The sequence below is a fragment of the Pteronotus mesoamericanus genome, unplaced genomic scaffold (genome assembly GCF_021234165.1).
Source record: "Pteronotus mesoamericanus isolate MK-2021 breed Mesoamerican mustached bat unplaced genomic scaffold, CSHL_Meso_final contig_702, whole genome shotgun sequence".
Taxonomy (NCBI): domain Eukaryota; kingdom Metazoa; phylum Chordata; class Mammalia; order Chiroptera; family Mormoopidae; genus Pteronotus; species Pteronotus mesoamericanus.
The window spans coordinates 1,192,939-1,210,632 of NW_026555239.1; the positions used below are offsets into that span (position 1 = coordinate 1,192,939).

The window sequence follows — 17,694 nt, forward strand, 5'->3', positions numbered from 1 at the left end:
GTCGCCTGGACCTGGAGTGGGTTTCACCTCGCAGGCCCCTGGGCCCGCAGTTCCTTCTGGATCCTCGTGGCCCGAGCCAGGGCCAGGGGCCTGCAGGCCTGTGGCTGGGCTGTCCCCTTTTGGGGCGAGCCGGTGGGGGAGCGTGTGCCAGGCCTGGCCCCGCCGAGTGCCACCTCTTCTTCCCTCCCCCAGGCTCCCTGCTCCGCGCCGACATGGCTGACAGCTCCTCTCTGCCGTCCTCCTCTACCGCGGCCCTGGCCCCTGAGCCGGGGGTCACCGAGCAGCTGGGGCCCCGGAGCCCCCCTCCCTCCCCGCCAGGCCTGGAGGAGCCCCCTGATGGAGCCGACCCTGACGTCCCTCACCCGGACCTGGCTCCCGTTGCCTTCTTCTGCCTGCGACAGACCACCAGCCCCCGGAACTGGTGCATCAAGATGGTGTGTAACCCATATCCTTTTGGCGGCCTCGGCCTGTCGAAGGCCCTGCCCTGGGCCATGCTGCTCCTTGACTGTGCCCTGCCTCCCACGCCTGCCTCTGGTCAGGAGGCCTTGCCGGCGGGGAGCAAGCGCAGTGGCGGGTCTGGGGAGGTGTCAGGGGCGGGGGGTTGGACTGGTGAGGACCTCGTGATCTGCTGATGTGAACACTCTGGGCGTTGCTGTGAGCAGAGGTGGGTCCGGTGGCTGGCTGGCGGGGAAAGTGCTCAGAGGTGAACCCCGGCGCTGGGCTGGAACCGAGGACAAAGTTAAGTCAGGCCCTGGGCACTGCTCCCAGCTCCAGTGACTGAGCCATTGGATGGATGGTGACCACAGGGGCCATGGGAGCAGGCACAAGGCCCTGCGGCCCGGCCAGAGGCAGCTGATCCCCGACGCAGGCTGAGGTTCCCCGCCCCGTTCTCCTGGCTGGGCCTCCATTTGGGGCCTGAGGCAGCAGTGCGCAGCCGCTCACAAATGCTGCTGCCTTCCCCATTGCCTCTAGTCTGCTAGAGCTGCGCCTGCCCTCCCCCCACCACTGAAGACCCTCCACCATTGCCCTGCGTGCCCCCGCCCAGGCTCACCTCCCGCCATCCTGCGCCCTTCCTCCCTGCCTGTCCAGGCTCCAGGGCCACCTCATCGCTTTTCCCTTGGTCTGAAAAGCTCTTCCCTCTCTCTTCACTGAGGCAGATCCTCGGTTGCATCCTTCATATCACAGCCCAGGTGCCCTGCCTTCATTGCAGCCCTCAGGGACCCCCGCTCAGCCGCTCTGTCTGCCGTCGCTATCTAGCCGTGCGACTCCAAATCTAACATTTGCCTCCTCCAGAGGTACTGCCAGGTGAGCAGTACCCTTGTGGGCCGAGCTTGTCACGTCACTGCGGGACCTCAGCACCCAGCACCAGAGCGCAGGCGGGGGCTCCTGCAGTGTCCGCTGGGCGCTCAGCAGCACTGTCTGAGCTGAGTCTCCAGCAGAGAACGGGGTGAGGTGGAGGGGGCCGCGGGGACAGGGGTACGGCAGGAGCAAAGGCCTGGGGGGAGGGGCCTGAAGAGAGTGTGGTGGGGTTGGCACGGGGGTGGGGTGAGGGGCAGAGTGGAGAGGTGAGGCTGGCGGAGTAGTGGGAGAGGTGACAGGCTCCGTGGGCCAAGCGCGGAGCCTGCCTGCGTCCTGAGGGCGATGGAGACCTGGGGAAGTTTAAAGTAGGGATGTGACGTGGCGAGATCCGTGTTTGAGAAGGACCCCTGAGCGGCGGCGTGAGCATGGATCGCAGGCATGAGCCTGTGGCTGGGGGCTGCTGAGGAGGAGGCTTTGGGACCTGGGTGTGGTGGCCTTACAGTTTTTGGGACCCACCAAGCAGGACAGAGTCCTTGCTGGTAGGGCCTGAGCCCGGCCCCGGGGGCCTGGGGCGCCCCGATGCAGGCAGGGCTGGTGAGGCTGAGAGGCACTTGCTGAGCTCACATCTGCTGGCCTCCCCGCTGTGTCGGGCATGGGGTGGTGAGGGGCCCCGGGCCCCTGCATCTGGGGAACAGGGGGTCTCTGCTGGAGTGAGCGGAGTGCAGAGCCGGGGACTCCCAGCTGGGTGGGGGCCAAAAACCTTGATGTCCATTCTGCGGGACAGCTCAGGGGGCCTCAGGCACTGTGCGAGGGTCCCTCAGTAACTCAGTTCACCTGCCACCTGCCCTGGGGTCCCGAAGGGAGGAGAAACAGAGCTGGTTTACCCTGAGGGGCTCCTGGGAGTGGGGGTGCATGCATCACCCATGAGAGCAGTTTTAGTACAAAATGTTGGGAAACCATAGGGACCTGTGTGGTGTGGACTGGGGGCAGCCAGGTCAGAGAAGGGGGCGCTTTCAGGGAGAGAAAGCTGGCTGGGCAGGCAGGGAAACTGTGGAACCATGTGGCAGGGACCTTGCCTCCGTGGGACCCAGGGTGGGTCCTGGCTCTGTCACTTAGGTGCTGTGTGACCTTGAGAAAGACGCTTTACCTGTCTGAGCCTCGCAAGGTCTGGATGGTCAGAGCCCTGGCTTGGGTGGCCTTGGCCTGCGGGTCTGGCCCGGCTTGCCCGCTGACAGCGCTGGCAGGTCTGGCTGGGCTGGGGCAGCCTGGAGCCGCCCACGCGTCCCAGAGAGGCCCCTGGACAGGGAGGGGGCGGAGTCTTGTCTGCCAGGGCATAGGTGTGTGACTTCGGGCAGTCTCTGCTCTCTGAGTATCAGCGCCGCCACTTCACCTGAAAAGGAAGGCCTGGGCGGGGTGTCCCCCTGCCAGTCCTGAGACCCAGGGCGCCAGCCACGCTCACCCACACCCTTGACCTCGGGCATCCTGGGACCTGACCACGGAGTGGAGAGCACAGAGACCCTCGGGGGTGGCCACGTCTCTGGTCTGCTGGGCAGAGTCCCTGCGGTCCTTTGTCCTATGTCCTCACCACCCCTTTGGCTTCTACCCTGAGGGCGTGTGAGAGCCTGGGGCCGGGGACAGCTGTGGCGAGGGAAGGGATCCAGACTCCAGGCGGAGCTGGGCTTGGCCCTCACCTGTCTTGGGGAGATCTCCAGGCCCACGTGTGTGGAGCTACGCGGGGTAGGGGGTGAGGCCGAACTCAGCTCCCTCTTTAGGAGGGACGCCCCAGCACTGGGACCTGCCGGGAGACCCGTCGGACCCCGCTGGGCCCCTCGCCAGAGGCTGCCAAGGCTGGACCGGGGGACGGAGGTCTCAGCGTGAAGTGGCCGCCTAACTGCTGGGCTGCCTTCTAGGCCAGAGAGCCGATGATTGCGGCGTGGAGCAGCCTCCGAAGTGCCAAGTCCTGGGACTCCCAGACTCCAGGCTTCTGTGATTGAGTCTAAGGGTTCCAAGTTCAGACTTAAAGCTCAGTGACACTAAAATTCTAAGCTTCTGTGATTCAAAGGCCGTCAACTTCTGTTTCAAATGCAGTGTCTGTTTCGAAAAGCAGTGTCTGACTGCAGTGGTGTGTGTTCAGGGGACAGAGGACCCACATTTCGGGGCCCGTGAATACGGTGCGACAGTGCAAAGGTTTCAGAGCCTGAGCCGGGTCAGCGGGAGAGAGGCCAAGAGGGGTTTCTCTGGGGGCAGGCCCAGGCGGCCTTGGTGTCCCCGGGGGCTCCTATAGCAGAGGCTCGATCATGCGGCGCTCAGGCTGGGTTTTAGGGGTTTGGGGTGTGTGGTTTTTGGTGTCTGGTCAGATGCCGAGGGCTCTAGGGTTCTTCCCTGAGAAGGACTCCCCCTCCTTCCCCTTTCCCCGAGGGAGCTCAGAGAAGGAGCAATGCCTAGCCTAGGGCCCCTCAGTGGGGACAGTGGTGGCATTTTGGGTATGACCATATTTTGTGGTCCTGGCTGTCTTGTACATGACAAGACATTGGGCAATTTAGTAGGCAGTGTTCTCTCATTTTGACAACCGCAAATGATGCCTTCACCTTCCCAGACTCTGCAGAACTCTGCTCCCTGTCAAGAACCCAGAGCAACGCTGGAGGGTAGGCATCAGGGCCGGGCTCACGGCAGCAGCTCTCGTGACCGGCAGGCCCAGGGTAATGTAGGAGGTCTGCCCCAGACAGACAGTCACAGCGCTGGTGTCTCTGGGGCTGAGGGGCCTGGCTCAGAGCCAGCTGCCCTTTCTTTGGAGCTTGGTGCTCCCTGACTCAACGCCTCATCCAGCCCAGAGCTAGGCCCTGACTCACCGCCTGACTCACCGGAGATCCAGAGGCTGCTCGACCCTCCCTGAGCGGGCGTGCAGGACAGGTTCCCTCACCCACCTGCCAGCAGGGCTCTCTGCCTGGCTTGGGCCTTGAGGGGGCGCTGTCTGCTGGGGTTTCAGCCTGGAGGGCTCTGGGTCTGAAATGTCAGGGGACTGGTCCCTGTCTGACACACGGGGAGGCGATGCATGGTGTGTGGGCCTGAGTTAGACGTAGGAGCCGGTGCTGCCTCTCGTTTGCTGTGTGACCATGGGCCTGTTTCTCAACCTCTCTGAGCCCCAGTTTCTCCTCTTGTCAAACCGGGGTGGTAATCCCCACTTCACAGGATTGCAAGGAAGACCAAAGCAGTTGCTTAAGGAACACGTGGAAATGGAGCTGTGCAGACCGGAAAAACCGCCCCACGTGCGGTTGTCATTCTCATTATCTGTGCCCAGAGGTGAACAGGGCCTGTGTGTGTCGCTGAGCAAACTCCCTGCTCCTGGTAGATTCAGTAAGACCTTGGGCATCAAGTCTTTAGGTGGAACAGCGCTTTCCGAGGACGTGGTTTCTGAGAAAGGCAGAGCCAATCTCCGCAATTTAGCTGAATTTGTGCCGGTTACGCTGCTCGCAGCCAGGCCCTCACCCGCGCAGGCCTAGCTAATCCATCCCAGCGTCCTCCAGTGGCCGGGGGGTGGGGGGTAGGGGGGAACTGATTAGATGGAATCCCATTTTCCACCTAGATTAGACTTTGAGAGCCTTCCGGAGTGTAACTGGCTGCCCGTGGGAGAAAGGCCAGGGGTGCACGTGCTCGCTCTGGCCTCCGCTCCCCGAGCCTGAGTCTCTGCAGCGGGGCAGTTTCAGACGGTTAGAGGCGACTCCTGTAACGCACCCTGTGGTGTGTCCAGGGCAGAGAAGCTGCTGGGGCCCCAGTTAGGAGAGCTGGCGCTTCCTGTGCTGACCTCTTTGCCTGCACCATCACCCTCAGCCTTACAGCCACCCGGCGGTAGGTGCCCTCGTGGCCCCACTTTACACACGAGGCAAGTGAGGCTCAGAGAGGTCGCGTCACTTCTCTCCAGGGCTGCGCAGCCGGGATACGGTCGAGCTGGGAGGAAGACATCCACTTCTCCACTTGCCCAGCCTCCGCTTTCACCCGCGATGCTGCTGCCCCCAGCAGAGCCTGCGTCCTCCACACGCCACGGGGGCAGGGAGGTGGCCTCGCCGTTCCAGGCGGCCGAGCAAGAGTCTCCCTGGGCTCCAGCGTCTGCGGTCAGCAGCCCCCTCACGGGGGCCCGCCTGGGGCCACCCGTGCGAGGAGGTTGCGGCCTCTCTCTCTCAGCATGCTCGGGGCTGCGAGCTGCCTCCTGTTCCGCGCGGGCTGAGCCAGCACTTCTGCTGCTTGTGAACCGTCCGCGCTTGGAGGGAAGCCGGTCGGCTGTGAAGGTTGCTGGGCGGGGGCAGGCAGGAGTGCCAGCTGCCAGGGACTTCGGACAAGTCACTCCCTGTCTCTAGCCCTCAGTCTCCCTGTGTGTGGGATGGGACAGGTGGGCAACGAGGTCGGGAAGGGGGTGCCTGGGGCACCGGTTCTCTTCCACCCTCCTCAGGAAGCCTCTCAATGGCACCTCCGCCGTCCTCCTGGGGCTCGCTCGGCCTGTGCCTTTGCGGCTGGCCTCCTGCTTGCCAGCTGCCCCCTACCCCCTTCCGCCCACTGCTGGGGCCCTGCCTGGCCCTGGCCCGCTGCTTGCTAGGCTGGGGTCTGTGGGTGCTTTCACTCTGAAGTCCACCTGGCCTGGGTGCCTGCTTCTCAGGCCCTCTGGCCTCGCCCCTCCCTGCCAGGGGGAGGGCAGGACCCACGATCTCAGCACAGCCCCACTGCCTGGCCCTGTGCTGTTTGCTGTGAGGGCTCTGCAGGCTTGTGGGCAGGCGAAGGGCTCCCGTTCGCCCCGCACTCTGCCCACCCGTGAGATCATTCAACAAGCCTTCACTGAGTGCGTGCCGTGCACCCGCACCTGCAGAGCACAGCCACGGCTGCTCCGTGCAGGGGAACGCCACTCTGGCTCCCACGGGGAGACGGCAGCCGGGAGACCATCCTGAGAACGGGGTGAGGGTGGCCCAGGGTGCTGGCACGGCCTGGAGAGGTGGGTCTGAGTGGAGGTGTGGCTGCCTTGGAGTTGGTGTTGGAGGGAGAGGACCCAGCGGTGGCCCAGTGACTGTGGCCTGGCTTCTGTGTAAGTGAAAACCTGTTCCTGGCTTTTTGGCCAAGGGGCCTTGAACAGGTCTCTTGACTTTGCTGAGCCTCTGTTCGCTCATCTGTGCAATGAGGGTCGTAATGACCCTGGGTGGGACTGTCAAGGCGTCAGGTGAGAATCCAGGGCAAGGACCGACCGGACGAGCTGTTGAGCGCCGCGTGGCCACTGTGTGCACGCTGGGGCTGACGGTGCAGCTGGTGGGGGCCGCTTGGGGTGGCCCCGACTGCACTGCAAGAGGTGTCCTGACTCTGGACGAGGGTCCTGGGGGCTGGCGGCCAGCTGGGCCTTGTGTCCTTGATGATGGCCTGAGAGGTCTGGTCTGCTCTGGCAACCACTGCGGGCCACCGCTCAGTCCTGCTGCACAAGACTGGGCCTTGGGCCACTGGATAAAGGCCTCTGGGACCTTTCTGAGGGCCCCTGACTGTCAGGAAGATTCTCCCCAGTCTGATCGCCTTCTCTCCCGTCCCGACCCCTTTCCCTGTGGCCATTGGGAGCAGCTGTGGTTGAGTTCTCCCATCTCTTCCCATGTAAACCAGCAGCTTCCCAGATCTTACCCCTCCTGCCCCACGTGGCAGCTGGTATCACGCTCTTTCCCTTCCCCTGCGCAGTGGACAGAGCGCCCGGCCAGGAGCCCAAAGCTGTGTGACTTTGGGTGATCACATCTCCCCTGGACTCCTTTTCCCCCCTGACTTGCCTTCCCCCTCAGGGGGTCCTGGGCCCCTCTGTGTGTTGACAGTCTCTCAAGTGCTGTGTGCCCCAGAGGGGCTGTGTCTCCCTCCCCCGCCTTCCTGCCTGCTTTCTTTCCTTTGTTTATTCTTTATTCACTCAAAGACCTTCGGTGGCTCTCTGTCACCCCCAGGTTAGTGTCCCATCTCCGGTCTGAGGTCTTCCAGGCTGCGTGCTGGGCGCCCTCCAGCCACCATTCTGCACCTCCCCCGCCCCCACGCATGCTCTGTTCTAAAGCCCAGACATGCTGTTGATGGGCCCTGGGGCCCCCCCAGTCCTTGCCTCAGCTTATGCTGGGTCTGTCCCCTGTCCCCCGCCCCCCCCCGCCATGCCCTGTCCCTACACCCCCAGGGCTCCACCTCCTGCCATCCCCACCAGGGTCAGCTTCCAGCCACCACCTCTAGAAAGTTTTCCTGGATTTCAGCTTCTTTCCCCTGGAACCCCTCAGCCGTTTATCAGCCCTTCCCTACCCTCCAAGGTTCCTTCTGCCTCAGAGGGTCTGCTGCCTGATCTCCACCACCAGGCGGGAAGAGGCCCCGGAGGGCCCCGTGCCTCTTGCTCGCTCTGCGTCTCTAACGGGCAGCACAGGCCCAGCACGGACAGGCTTGGGCATCACTGTCCAGTCCCCACGGTACCTTCCTCCCGGCTGTGGCCTCTCACATTCTCTCAGCACCTCCTGTGAAGTGGGCAGGCCCCCGAGTGTGCCAACCCCCTACTGTGCTGCTGGGAAGACTGAGGCCCAGGAAGGGAGCGTGACTTGCCCAAGGTCACATGTAGAGTAGTCGGCAAAGCCAGAGCAGACTGCAGCCTAGGACTCCAGACTCTCTTACCCTGGCTTTGCTGACTACTCAATGTGCGCTGCCTCCGGCCAGCCTGCTCATGGCTGGGGAAGGGGTTCGTTGGGGGAGGCTGCCCCCTCCTCCTCCAGCCCTGGCTTAATGGGAACACCCAGACGGGCGGCAAGTGTTGCTGGAAGAAGCAACACATGTCTGGGAAATTGTCCGTTTCCCTCCATCTGGTAGAGAGAAGGTTGTTTTTCTCCAAAGTAAAAGTCAGCATCAAGCTGTGGGCCGGGTGTGCTCATGGTGCCAGAGGGGATGCCGCACTGTCATTGGTCAGCAGGGTGGCTGGACGGCCAGTCCGAGGAGCCTGGCAGGGCCGGCGACAGCCTGGCCCGCAGGGCAACCTCAGAAACTGTCGCGTGGAGAGTTCTGGGTAATGAGAGCTGCAGGTGCAGAGGCTGCCCCCGACCCGCCCGTGGGCATTGGCGGAGCTCTCCCGGAGGAGGGGGCATGTGGCCGGGGTCCTGCTGCGTGAGTAGGAGTTTTGCAGGAGCCCAGCGGAGGGACGGTGTTCTCGGCAGAGGGAATAGTGTAGGGACAGAGAGGAGTTTAGTGTGGCTGGAGCCGTGCGGGAAGTTGGACAGCAGGGTGTGGAATGCCAGGTTAGGCTTGCAGTGCATCTAGTGGTCCCTGGGAAGTCGTTGATGGGTGTCCAGTGGGGACGGGGTATGGAAAATTTCATCTGTTAGAATGGTTGCTGCTAGAACACAAGGGAGGATACTTGAGGGATAGAAACTGAGGTCTGGAGACCAGACAGGAGGCTCCTGCAACAGATATTGATGGATTGATTGTTTCATTCATTCATTCATTCATTCAACAAGCGTTCTTTGATGCTGGCTCCGGTTGTACACCGTTCTCAAATTGTGTGGAAACAGACGGGTCAGGGTCCCTGAGCTGAGCTGAGGTTACCAGGGACTCTGATAACAGCCTGGAGTGTGGGCTGAGTATGGAAGGACATTTGGTGTCCAGATTCTGGAAAGCAAAGGGGAGGACTGAATTGGGGAGGGCACTGACGTTTGCTAAGGACCTACTACGCGTTGGGTGCGGTTCGTGCCGGCTCTACAGATTACCCACTGGACAGAGGAGGTCCAGAAAGGTGAAGTGCTTGTCCAGGCCACCCAGCTTGGCGGGGACTGGGTGGCTGAGTGGGCCCTGGCCAGCGCACTGGCCTGCACAGCCCCGCGAGCCCCGTGAGCCCCGCCAGGAAGCCTCGTTGTAATTGGTATAGAGCAGAGAGTCAGGAAGAGGGCTGGCTGCCTAATGAGTTCGCCCCTCCTGGGGCATTTAAAACATGATTGGATTTTTACTTGTCCATCGGGCTTGGGCTCTGGCTTCCGTGTCAGAAGCTGGCGTTGACCCGCCGCCTCCCTCAGACCACCTCGCCGTCCTGCTGGGAGAAAAACCGCCTCATTTGTATCCCTCGGAGGGAAATCGAATATGTCTTTTTAATCAGCCAGGATGTCTTCCCGTAACCTCTCTCCAGCTCTCCTTGGGGGCTGTCTTCCACATTCTGTGCCCATCTGCCCTGTGGAGCTCTGCTCTGCTCCTCCGGTCTCCCTCTTCTCTCCCCAAGTTCAAATCCTGACGCTGGTGCATAATGCTGTGCGATACTGAGCAAACAGTTTGGCCTCTCTGGGCACCGGCTTTCGTCTAGATTGGAGAACAGGCGGAGACGGCTTGGCTGACTGTGAGGTGCAGGGTGAATGTGGGGGCTTGGGGTACTGGGCTGGGGGAGAGGGCTGGGGTGGAGGTGGATGGAGCAGTGTGCCCGAGGGCTGCGCCTGACTCCTCCAGGAGAGCGGTAGGGACGGCTCCCACCCACCCATCCATTTATCCGCCCATCCATTCTCTATCTTTCCAGCTCTTCTCCATTCATGTACCGAACCCTTATATTCGTGCATTTGTCCACCCGGCTTCCCAAACAGCTATGCAAGAACACCTACAGAAAGGTCTTGAATGCCAAACCAGGGAGTTTGGAAACTCTGGGAGGCATGGGGCGCGGGGGCGGGGCACAGAAGCCTTCTGGTTTTGGAGGAGCCCTGCGGCTGCTCTGTGGAGGCTGTTTCACAGGAGGCCAGGCTGGAGGAGGAGGCTGTTGAGAGACCATGAGTGAGAGAGCGCCGCCTGCTGGGGCAGTGGGGACGCCGAGGAACGGAGGGGAAGATTTAGGGGGTGAGCTGGATAGGTCTCTGAGATGGACGTGGGGACGAGGGAGAGGGAGGCCTGGAGGGTTCTAGGCTGGATGGCTTCCAGGATGGGTGCTGGTTGGGGGTTTACCCATGAGGGTGGGAAGTGCCGGGGGAAAACTTGGTGGTCTGGGGAGAACATAACGTGCCCACTTTGGACATGATGCATTTGAGGTTCCGAGAGACATCGCAGGGCAGTGTCTGGGAGGCCTGCAGCTCAGCAGTGAGTCGGCCTGAGGCTGGGACAGACGCGGGCCTGGTCGGCCCAGGGACGGTCGTTGGGAGTGGGTGTGGGGTCAGGGGCAGGCGAGTGGAGACTGGGGGCTGAGGAGCCTGGGAGAGGCCAGCATTGAGGGGACGGAGCCCACAGAGTAGGAGGAGGATCTGCCCAGGGCCCTGAGGGGTCCCCGGGGTCCAAGGGGGAGACAGTCTCTAGAACAAAGGCCTTGAGCCGAGGTTCATGAACCTGGACGCTTGTTTTCACTGACCTCTGACAGAAATTCAGCATTTTTTTCTATCGCGAATGGAGGTGAAAAACCACAGTGGGATTAGTGGCAGCCGCTGTGACCGTCAGCAGTAGCCATCCTGATCCTGCCATGTCACATCCTGGTTGCTGGGAGCTCTCTGAGGCCACTGACAATCACTGCTGCTTCGCAGTCACGCAGTACCCGGGCCTCCGCTGGCTCCGGTTGGCCGCTGAGTTGCCAATGAAGCATGTGTAGTTCTCTATTACAAATTTGTTTTTTTAATAAAATATTCTGACAACTATTTTAACAAAACTGCCTTTCTCCCTTTCTAATCCTAAGCATTAAAAAAAATGCACTTCAGGACGTTATTCTGAGAAGGGGCTCGCGAGCTCCCCCCGGGGGGCACAGGGAAGTGTGAGAAGCGCTTGGCTGGGGAGTGGGTGGGCTGGCCGATGCCGCCGGTCCCGTGGGCCCTGGGGAAGGGGTGTCACGTGTGTTCATATGCAGGAAGGGATGCCCTGTGAATGGGTACCTGTGTGTGGTCGGGCAGCCAGGGGAGGTGTGGGGCGGGGGACAGGCCCCAGGAGCCGAGGGAGAGTGCCATTGGCCTCCATCCAGCCCTCAGCCTCTCTCTGTCACCGTCCAGTGTGCACTTGTGGCTTCTGGAGGGCTGGGTTCATGGCTTCTTCCCTCGAGGTTCCCAGAACTGTCGTAGGCCTCACCCAGCGAGAGGTGCTGAGTAAATGAGTGCCGAACGGTGGACGTTAAAGAGAAGCGGGGAGAGCAGAGGTGGGAAAGGAGTCTGCCAAGCCCTCCAGCGCAGAAATCCCTCCTTAGCCTTTTTGATGCCTCCAGGTGACAGGGACCTCATTCCCTCCTGAGGCTGTGATGCCCCTGAGCACCTGCTCCAGAGAGGGCTCAGCCCGGAGAGAGATGGATACCCTCCGCCCTCAGAGAGCGCAGCCTGGTTGGAGGTGAGAGGCCAGGACAAGCCACAGTCAGTTTGCAGCTGCTGTGAGGGGGGACGTCCAAGGTGCTGTGGGGGCCCAAGGAGGCATCTACACCTCTGGCCTAGGACTCCAGCGGGCTTCTCTGCGGGCACACCTTCCCCGTGGGCGGGCTTCTGAGGCTGGCTTGGCCCCCAGGCAGTGGGGCCCTGGCCCTTCCTTTCAGCGGTGGCTGAAGCGGTGGCGTCTAGAGCATCTTCTTGGCTGGAGCTGCCTTCCCGGGGACCATCCACCCTGGGTTTTCTTCCGTGCTGGCAGCCCTTGTCCCCTCGTCATCGCCTCCCCCACTCCGGCTGTCAGCTCTGGGCACTGCGGCCTGCCGGACATCTGGGAATCAGAGACTTTGGCCAAATGCAATGAGTTCTCAAATTCTGGGGGCTGGAGAAGTGGCGTTAGGGGCAGGGACAAGGAAGGAAGGAAGGGAACGCTCACTCCCTCGTCCCCTCCCCCTAAGGGACCGTAGCCCACAGGGGCTCCATAGCACATAAGCAGTTGAACCCACCAGCCTAGGCAGGGCTGTGGGCTCCTTGTCACCGGAGGCATGTGATTGGAGAGAGAGGCTTCGGATCCCCTGCCCAGCGGGTCTGTCCACGTTACGAAGCAACTCTCTGTCCCAGCTTAGTCACTGTGTCGCCTTGAACAAGTCCTGCCATCTCTGGACCTTTATTTTCATGTCTGTCGGGTGGGTGTGATAATGACAGCCTGCCTGTCTCCCAAGGCCACCGTGGGCAGGAGCAGAACGCGTCCTAAACAAATGGAAGATGGTGTGGGGTTCAAAGCCCAGCTCCAAAGCCAGCTGCGGCCCTGGGCAAATTTGCGAAACGGGGATGACACCCCTCCCTTGCAGGTTGTTGTGAAGGGCTCGTGACAGCGGGTGCCCCAGCAGGTGCTTGTGTTTTTTTAATTGTTGCATTTTTATTGTTCCTCACAGCAGCTGCACTTCATTATTTTTTGTTGCACTTTTTATTGAGGTCGGGCGTGCCTGCGGTAGAGTGCGCAAATCTTAATGTGCAGCTCAAGGCATCTTTTCACATAAACACACTCCTGTAACCCCACTCAGATGAAGGATGTCTTTAGCCTTGGAAGCTTCCTGCCCCCACCCCCACTGGATACTCCCCCCAAAGACACTGCCACTCAAACCTCCTTCATGTAGTTTAACTCTGATTTCCTTCCTTCCTTCCTCTCTCCCTCCCTCCCTCCCCCCTTTCTTCCCATTGTACGCACCCTGAGAGCTAACCTGCACCCTAGGCACGTGCCCTGACTGGGAATTGAATCTACAACCTTTCGGTTTATGGGACGATGCTCAACCAACTGAGCCACACTGGCCAGGGCTGATTTTTCACTTCATATACTTCAGGTTATACACAATTTGCCCTTCAACACCATCATGGTATTGCATGTATTAATAATTTGGTTTTTTTCATTGCTGCATACTATTCTGTGCAGTGGATGGGCCCCAGGTTTTCTCAGCCTCAGCAGTGTTGACATTTGGGGCTGGACAATTCTTTGCGGGAGGCCTTTCTGGGCATTGCAGGATATTTAGCTGCATCCCTGTTTTCTACTCATTAGATGCCAGTGCCCTGTCTCCTCAGGTTGTGACAATCAAAAATGTCTCCAGACATGGCTACGTGTCCCCCGCAGGTCAGATCATCCCCAGTTCAAACCTGCCACCAATTCATTCTCCTGTTGGCGGGCATGTCAGTTGCTCCCTGGTTGGGGCTGTCATGAATGATATGTGGCTTCTGGTGGACTCACGTCGACATCTCTCTGGGGTGTGGGCCCAGGAATGGCCCTGCTGGATCCTGGCATGGGCCTCCGTTTTGATTTATAGATGTTGCCAAGGAGCTTTCCACTGGTCATTGCTCCCAAAGATAAGATGAATGAATGAGTGAATGAATTAGTGAGTGGGTATCCTCTTACAGCCCAGGGCCTGACGCGTAGCTGACACGCAGCATCGTAGCCACTGCTACTATAGCGCCGGCAGCTGGCCTCCCGTCACCCTGGGCGCTGGGACAGGGGTCCCCCTGGGGCCCCCCCAGGGCAGGAGCAGGCCTGGCTCATCCCGTGCGCTGGTGCAGTGGGCCCTCCATGATGCTGTGGGCCTGGCCTCACTGCAGTGCCGAGCTGGACCGGCAGCTAGAGTCTGGGACCTCAGACCCCAGCCCGTGGAGGCCCAAGGACCGAGCTGCCACCCTTGGAGACCCTGGGGACCAGGAGGGGAGGGATGCTCACAGAGAGGCTGGCCCAGCTTCCCCACATCCCTGGCCCAGAAGGGCGCAGCCCCCAGCCTCCTTTTCCACTTGATCTATCTGGACCCCTGAGGCCCACCCTGGGAAGCGGATTAGATATCGGATTTAACAAACATAAAAACAAACTTGGTTGCCCCAGCCAATCCGGCACTCTCACCCCTGCCCCCATCCTCCCAGAGCCCCCCAATTACAGAAACTGTGACTGTCAGCTGGGCCGACAGGATGGAGGGTGGTGTTGCCATGGTAACTGTGTGGGCCTCTGGCTTCGGTTCCTGGAGAGGAGGCTGCCCTGAGGGACCTGCTTGGGTGTCAGGCACTGCCCCTTCATTTGGTCACTCTTCTCTCTGGGATGTGGCAGGTTTGAGGGGGCCCCTGGCATGGCGTCTACCGTGGTGACTCTGTCCCCCCAATTCACATCCCAGCCCTCTCAAGACTCAGCAGCCAGGACATGGGTTGGAGTTAGGGTTCTGATCCAGCTCAGCCTCTTACTGGGGGTCTGGAGACCAGCACCCCTCCCACTATGTCCTGCAGACAGATCCTTCCTTCCCAGACATGGGCAGGGGTGGAATGTCCCCCTTCTGGACCCCACTAGGCAGACAGAAGGACTGACCCTGAGCTCACGGCTGGCCCAGGCCCACGTGGGAGGAGTCAGCGTGGGCGAGAAGGGGAAAGCAAACATTCCACCGAGTTCCAGGTCCTGCACATTCCAGGCACTGGGCCCGGGGTCCACGGGGCACGTGGCTGAGAACGGGTGACTTGGAGTCAGCAAGAGGCCGGTTCATACCCTGCGCCGGTCCCATACCAGCTGTGCGAACTTGGGCGGCTGTGTGTGACTGGAGCCGTGGCTCCAGCTCTCGGGGCTTCAGTTTCCTTCTCTGTAAAATGGGGGTAACAGTAGTGCCTACCAGTTTTAGGGAACTTTGCTGAAGTTCCAGGGCGACTCTCCATGTTGCCAGGCCTGAACGGACTGATTTTCTGAAGGGCCGAGTGAAGACTCGGCGCCCTGCGGGGCGGCTACCCACTCCTGGGACAGGGTTAGCGCCTCTTACTTCTGCCCAGGGTCTTGTTGAGGAACCGGCAGAAGAGGCCCGGTCATTCAGTCTTCTGCTGGCAAGCTTTTCTCCTCCCTGTGAAGGACAAAGAGCGAGAGGCCCTGGGCCCCGTTGCAGGAAAAACTGGCAACGAGAGGGTTGCCCCCGCTGCACAGTGGGCGCGGCTGCAGGGCCGTCCGTTGGGGGCCCCTGGGCGCCCTGCCTCGGGTACGTGCTGGAAGGGTTAAATGAGGTAATACATGCAGTTTGACTGGAAAGCTCCTTGGCAAAAAACCCACTCCAGATCCCTTGAGAAATGTTCACCATCGGCGTCGTTTTTGCTGTTGTTAATCTGATGCCTGGCACACAGCAGGCACTCAATACATGCTCATGGGTTCATTGCTGGCTCCTTGGCCCCACTTCCGAGGACCTGCAAACCGTGCGTGAGCAGAGCAGGGGGACTGGGTGGGGGTGGGGTTAGGGCCTTGGCCACAAGGTGGGGGCTGACGGGGACACGGGGCTGAGCCAGGGGTGCAGGTGGGGGCGGGGATGGGCTGGGGGCCCAGAGCAGCCCCAAGGACGCTGGTGGTTTTTCTCCCCAGCCAGGTGGGTGTCTGGGAGGCTTTGCTTGCCGAGGACGCTGCTGATTGCATCGCTGTGGCGTGTCTCCCCACCTGCCTTCCTCAGAGGCACCCGTGCGGCCCGTCAGGGATCTGTCTAATCAGCCTCCAGGGACGGAGTGGGGCTGCTCTGAGCAGATGGCACACGCGTGGAGCCTGGACGTTAGGGGAAACGCGGGGCTTCGGGGCCCCCTGTGGGCCGGGAGGCTGCTGTCTGAAGGTCATTCCGCTTCGGCTGGCCGTGGGTCTCGGGTAGCTCCCTGCCCCCTCTGCGCAGTGGGGCAAATTGGACCAGACGCTGTGGGAGGACCTTGGCGGGGGTGTTCTGTGACAGGGTCACCCTGACAGAAGTAAGGATCTGAGCAATGAAGGAAGGAGGTGGTGGGGTCTGACCTGCAGGGCCTCGGATGCCAGGCGGGGGGCTTTGAGCCTTGCTGTGAGAGGCAGTAGGGAGTCACTGAAGATCCCCTGCACTCACGGAGTGGGCACTGAAGCCCCTTCCTTCCCCAGTACCCAGAGGTCCTGCACCGCCCTCTTGGGGCCTCCGTCCTCCCTTGGGGTGTCCCGGGACACCAGAGCTTGCCCAGCTGTGCTCTCAGGGGGTTCTGCAATGGCTCATAGTGGAGGCATTAAGTGCGGGGCCAGGCCACGGAGCCCCTCAGCCTGGAGACCTCAGCTCCCTCTGCGTGGCTCAGCTTCAGGGAGGGCTGGTGCCATTGATCCCCCAGCCAGAGGGGAGCACGTCCGGAGCCGCAGGCAGCCATGCCAGCTCTGGCCTGACTTCTGGGCCTCACAGGCTCTTGGAAAGGGCCCAGACGCTGCCATCTGGGATTTCCCCGAGCGCCTCAGGGCAGGGCTGAGACTGCCCATGTCTGAACGTCTGCGGCTGAGCAATCTAGAGGTGAAAGCCAATCCATCTGCCCCCTGAGGGACTTGGTGCCCTCGGTGAGCTGAGCGAGCAGGAGAGGCAGCGCCACGCAGCTGCGCGCACAGTCGCACCGTTCGGGCTGCTCACTGACTGTGTGACCTTGGGCAAGTCACTCCACCTCCGCAGGCCTGTTTCCTCCTCTGCCCCCAGCGGGTTGTGATGAGAGAGCTAGGGCCACATCCCCAGGGGCCTGCCAGGCAGCAGGTGGGGTTACTGCCAAGTTCATTACTGTGATACTGGCTAGACCAGGTGATTAGGGAGCATGTCTAGGGAGAAGGTTGAACCACTACCTTGTGAGTGGGGAAAGGTGCTTCAAGGGAAGCTTTAGGAAGAGCGGGCAAGGAACTTGGCTATGAAGACGAGTGGGAGTTTACCGGTAGAAATGGTAGAGGGAAGGGAAAGTGCTTGCAGAGGATGCATGGGGACAGCCAGAACTTCAGTGCATGTCAAGGTCAGAGTCAAGGAGGCCTTGGGTGTCAGGCCAGGGAGGGTGACGGGGACCCTGGAAGGCTATTGAGGGGGGAGAGGCCTCCCAGGAGACTCATCGGGCGGTGGCCAATGGCAGGGAGAGGAAAGCGGGCTCTGGTTTTCGTATCCCAGCTCTTCCCCTTTCCAGTTGGTGACCTTGGGCAAATCACATTCCCCTTTGTGTCTCAATGTCCTCTTTTGTAAACCGGACTCAGAACAGTCCTGCAAGGACTAAACAAGATGACACTTGCAAAGCGCTCTGATCATGCAGGGCACACAGCGTGCCTGGCTCTTTATTGCGTGGGCAGATCAGGAGGGCGGAGAGCAGCTGGAAGCTCCACGGGAGGCTGTGCGGGTCCGGTGAGAGCTGCAGAGGGTGGGCCGGAGGCTTGGGGAGGGAGGGTGGTCCCCGGCACGGACAGCCCATGCGTGGCAGAGGAGAGCACTGGCCTTGGAGTCCAGCACGCCTGTATGAGTCTCTGCTCTGTACTTCCTAGCCGTGTGACCCAGGAGAGGCCCCTAGGTTCTCTGAGTCTTGGTTTTTCTCATCTCATCTGTAAAATGGGGCTGCCAACCTCTACTGCTCAGGGTCCTGGTGAGGAAGCAGTGGGGGTGCCAGGCCCCTGAGAGACCCTGTTAAGGGCATTTTGAACTTGAAAGTGACAGGAAGGGCAGAGGGAGCAGAGGAGGAGGCTGGAAGGCGAGAGCGCACGACAGGCAGGGGGCAAGGCTAGGGGGATGGGATGGGGAGGTTCACTGGTAATTAGAACGTTTGAACTCCA

General features: G+C 61.0%; 1 protein-coding gene across 1 annotated transcript in view; it reads left to right on the forward strand.

Annotated features, from left to right (window-relative positions):
- Nucleotides 1–212: 212 nt before the first annotated feature.
- The window catches only part of CACNA1I (calcium voltage-gated channel subunit alpha1 I), a 91,141-nt gene continuing 73,659 nt past the window's right edge, over nucleotides 213–17,694 (forward strand). Inside the window, exon 1 of the mRNA XM_054582545.1 lies at nucleotides 213–445. Coding sequence (XP_054438520.1) covers nucleotides 213–445 — 233 coding nt within the window. The remainder of the gene's footprint in view (nucleotides 446–17,694) is intronic.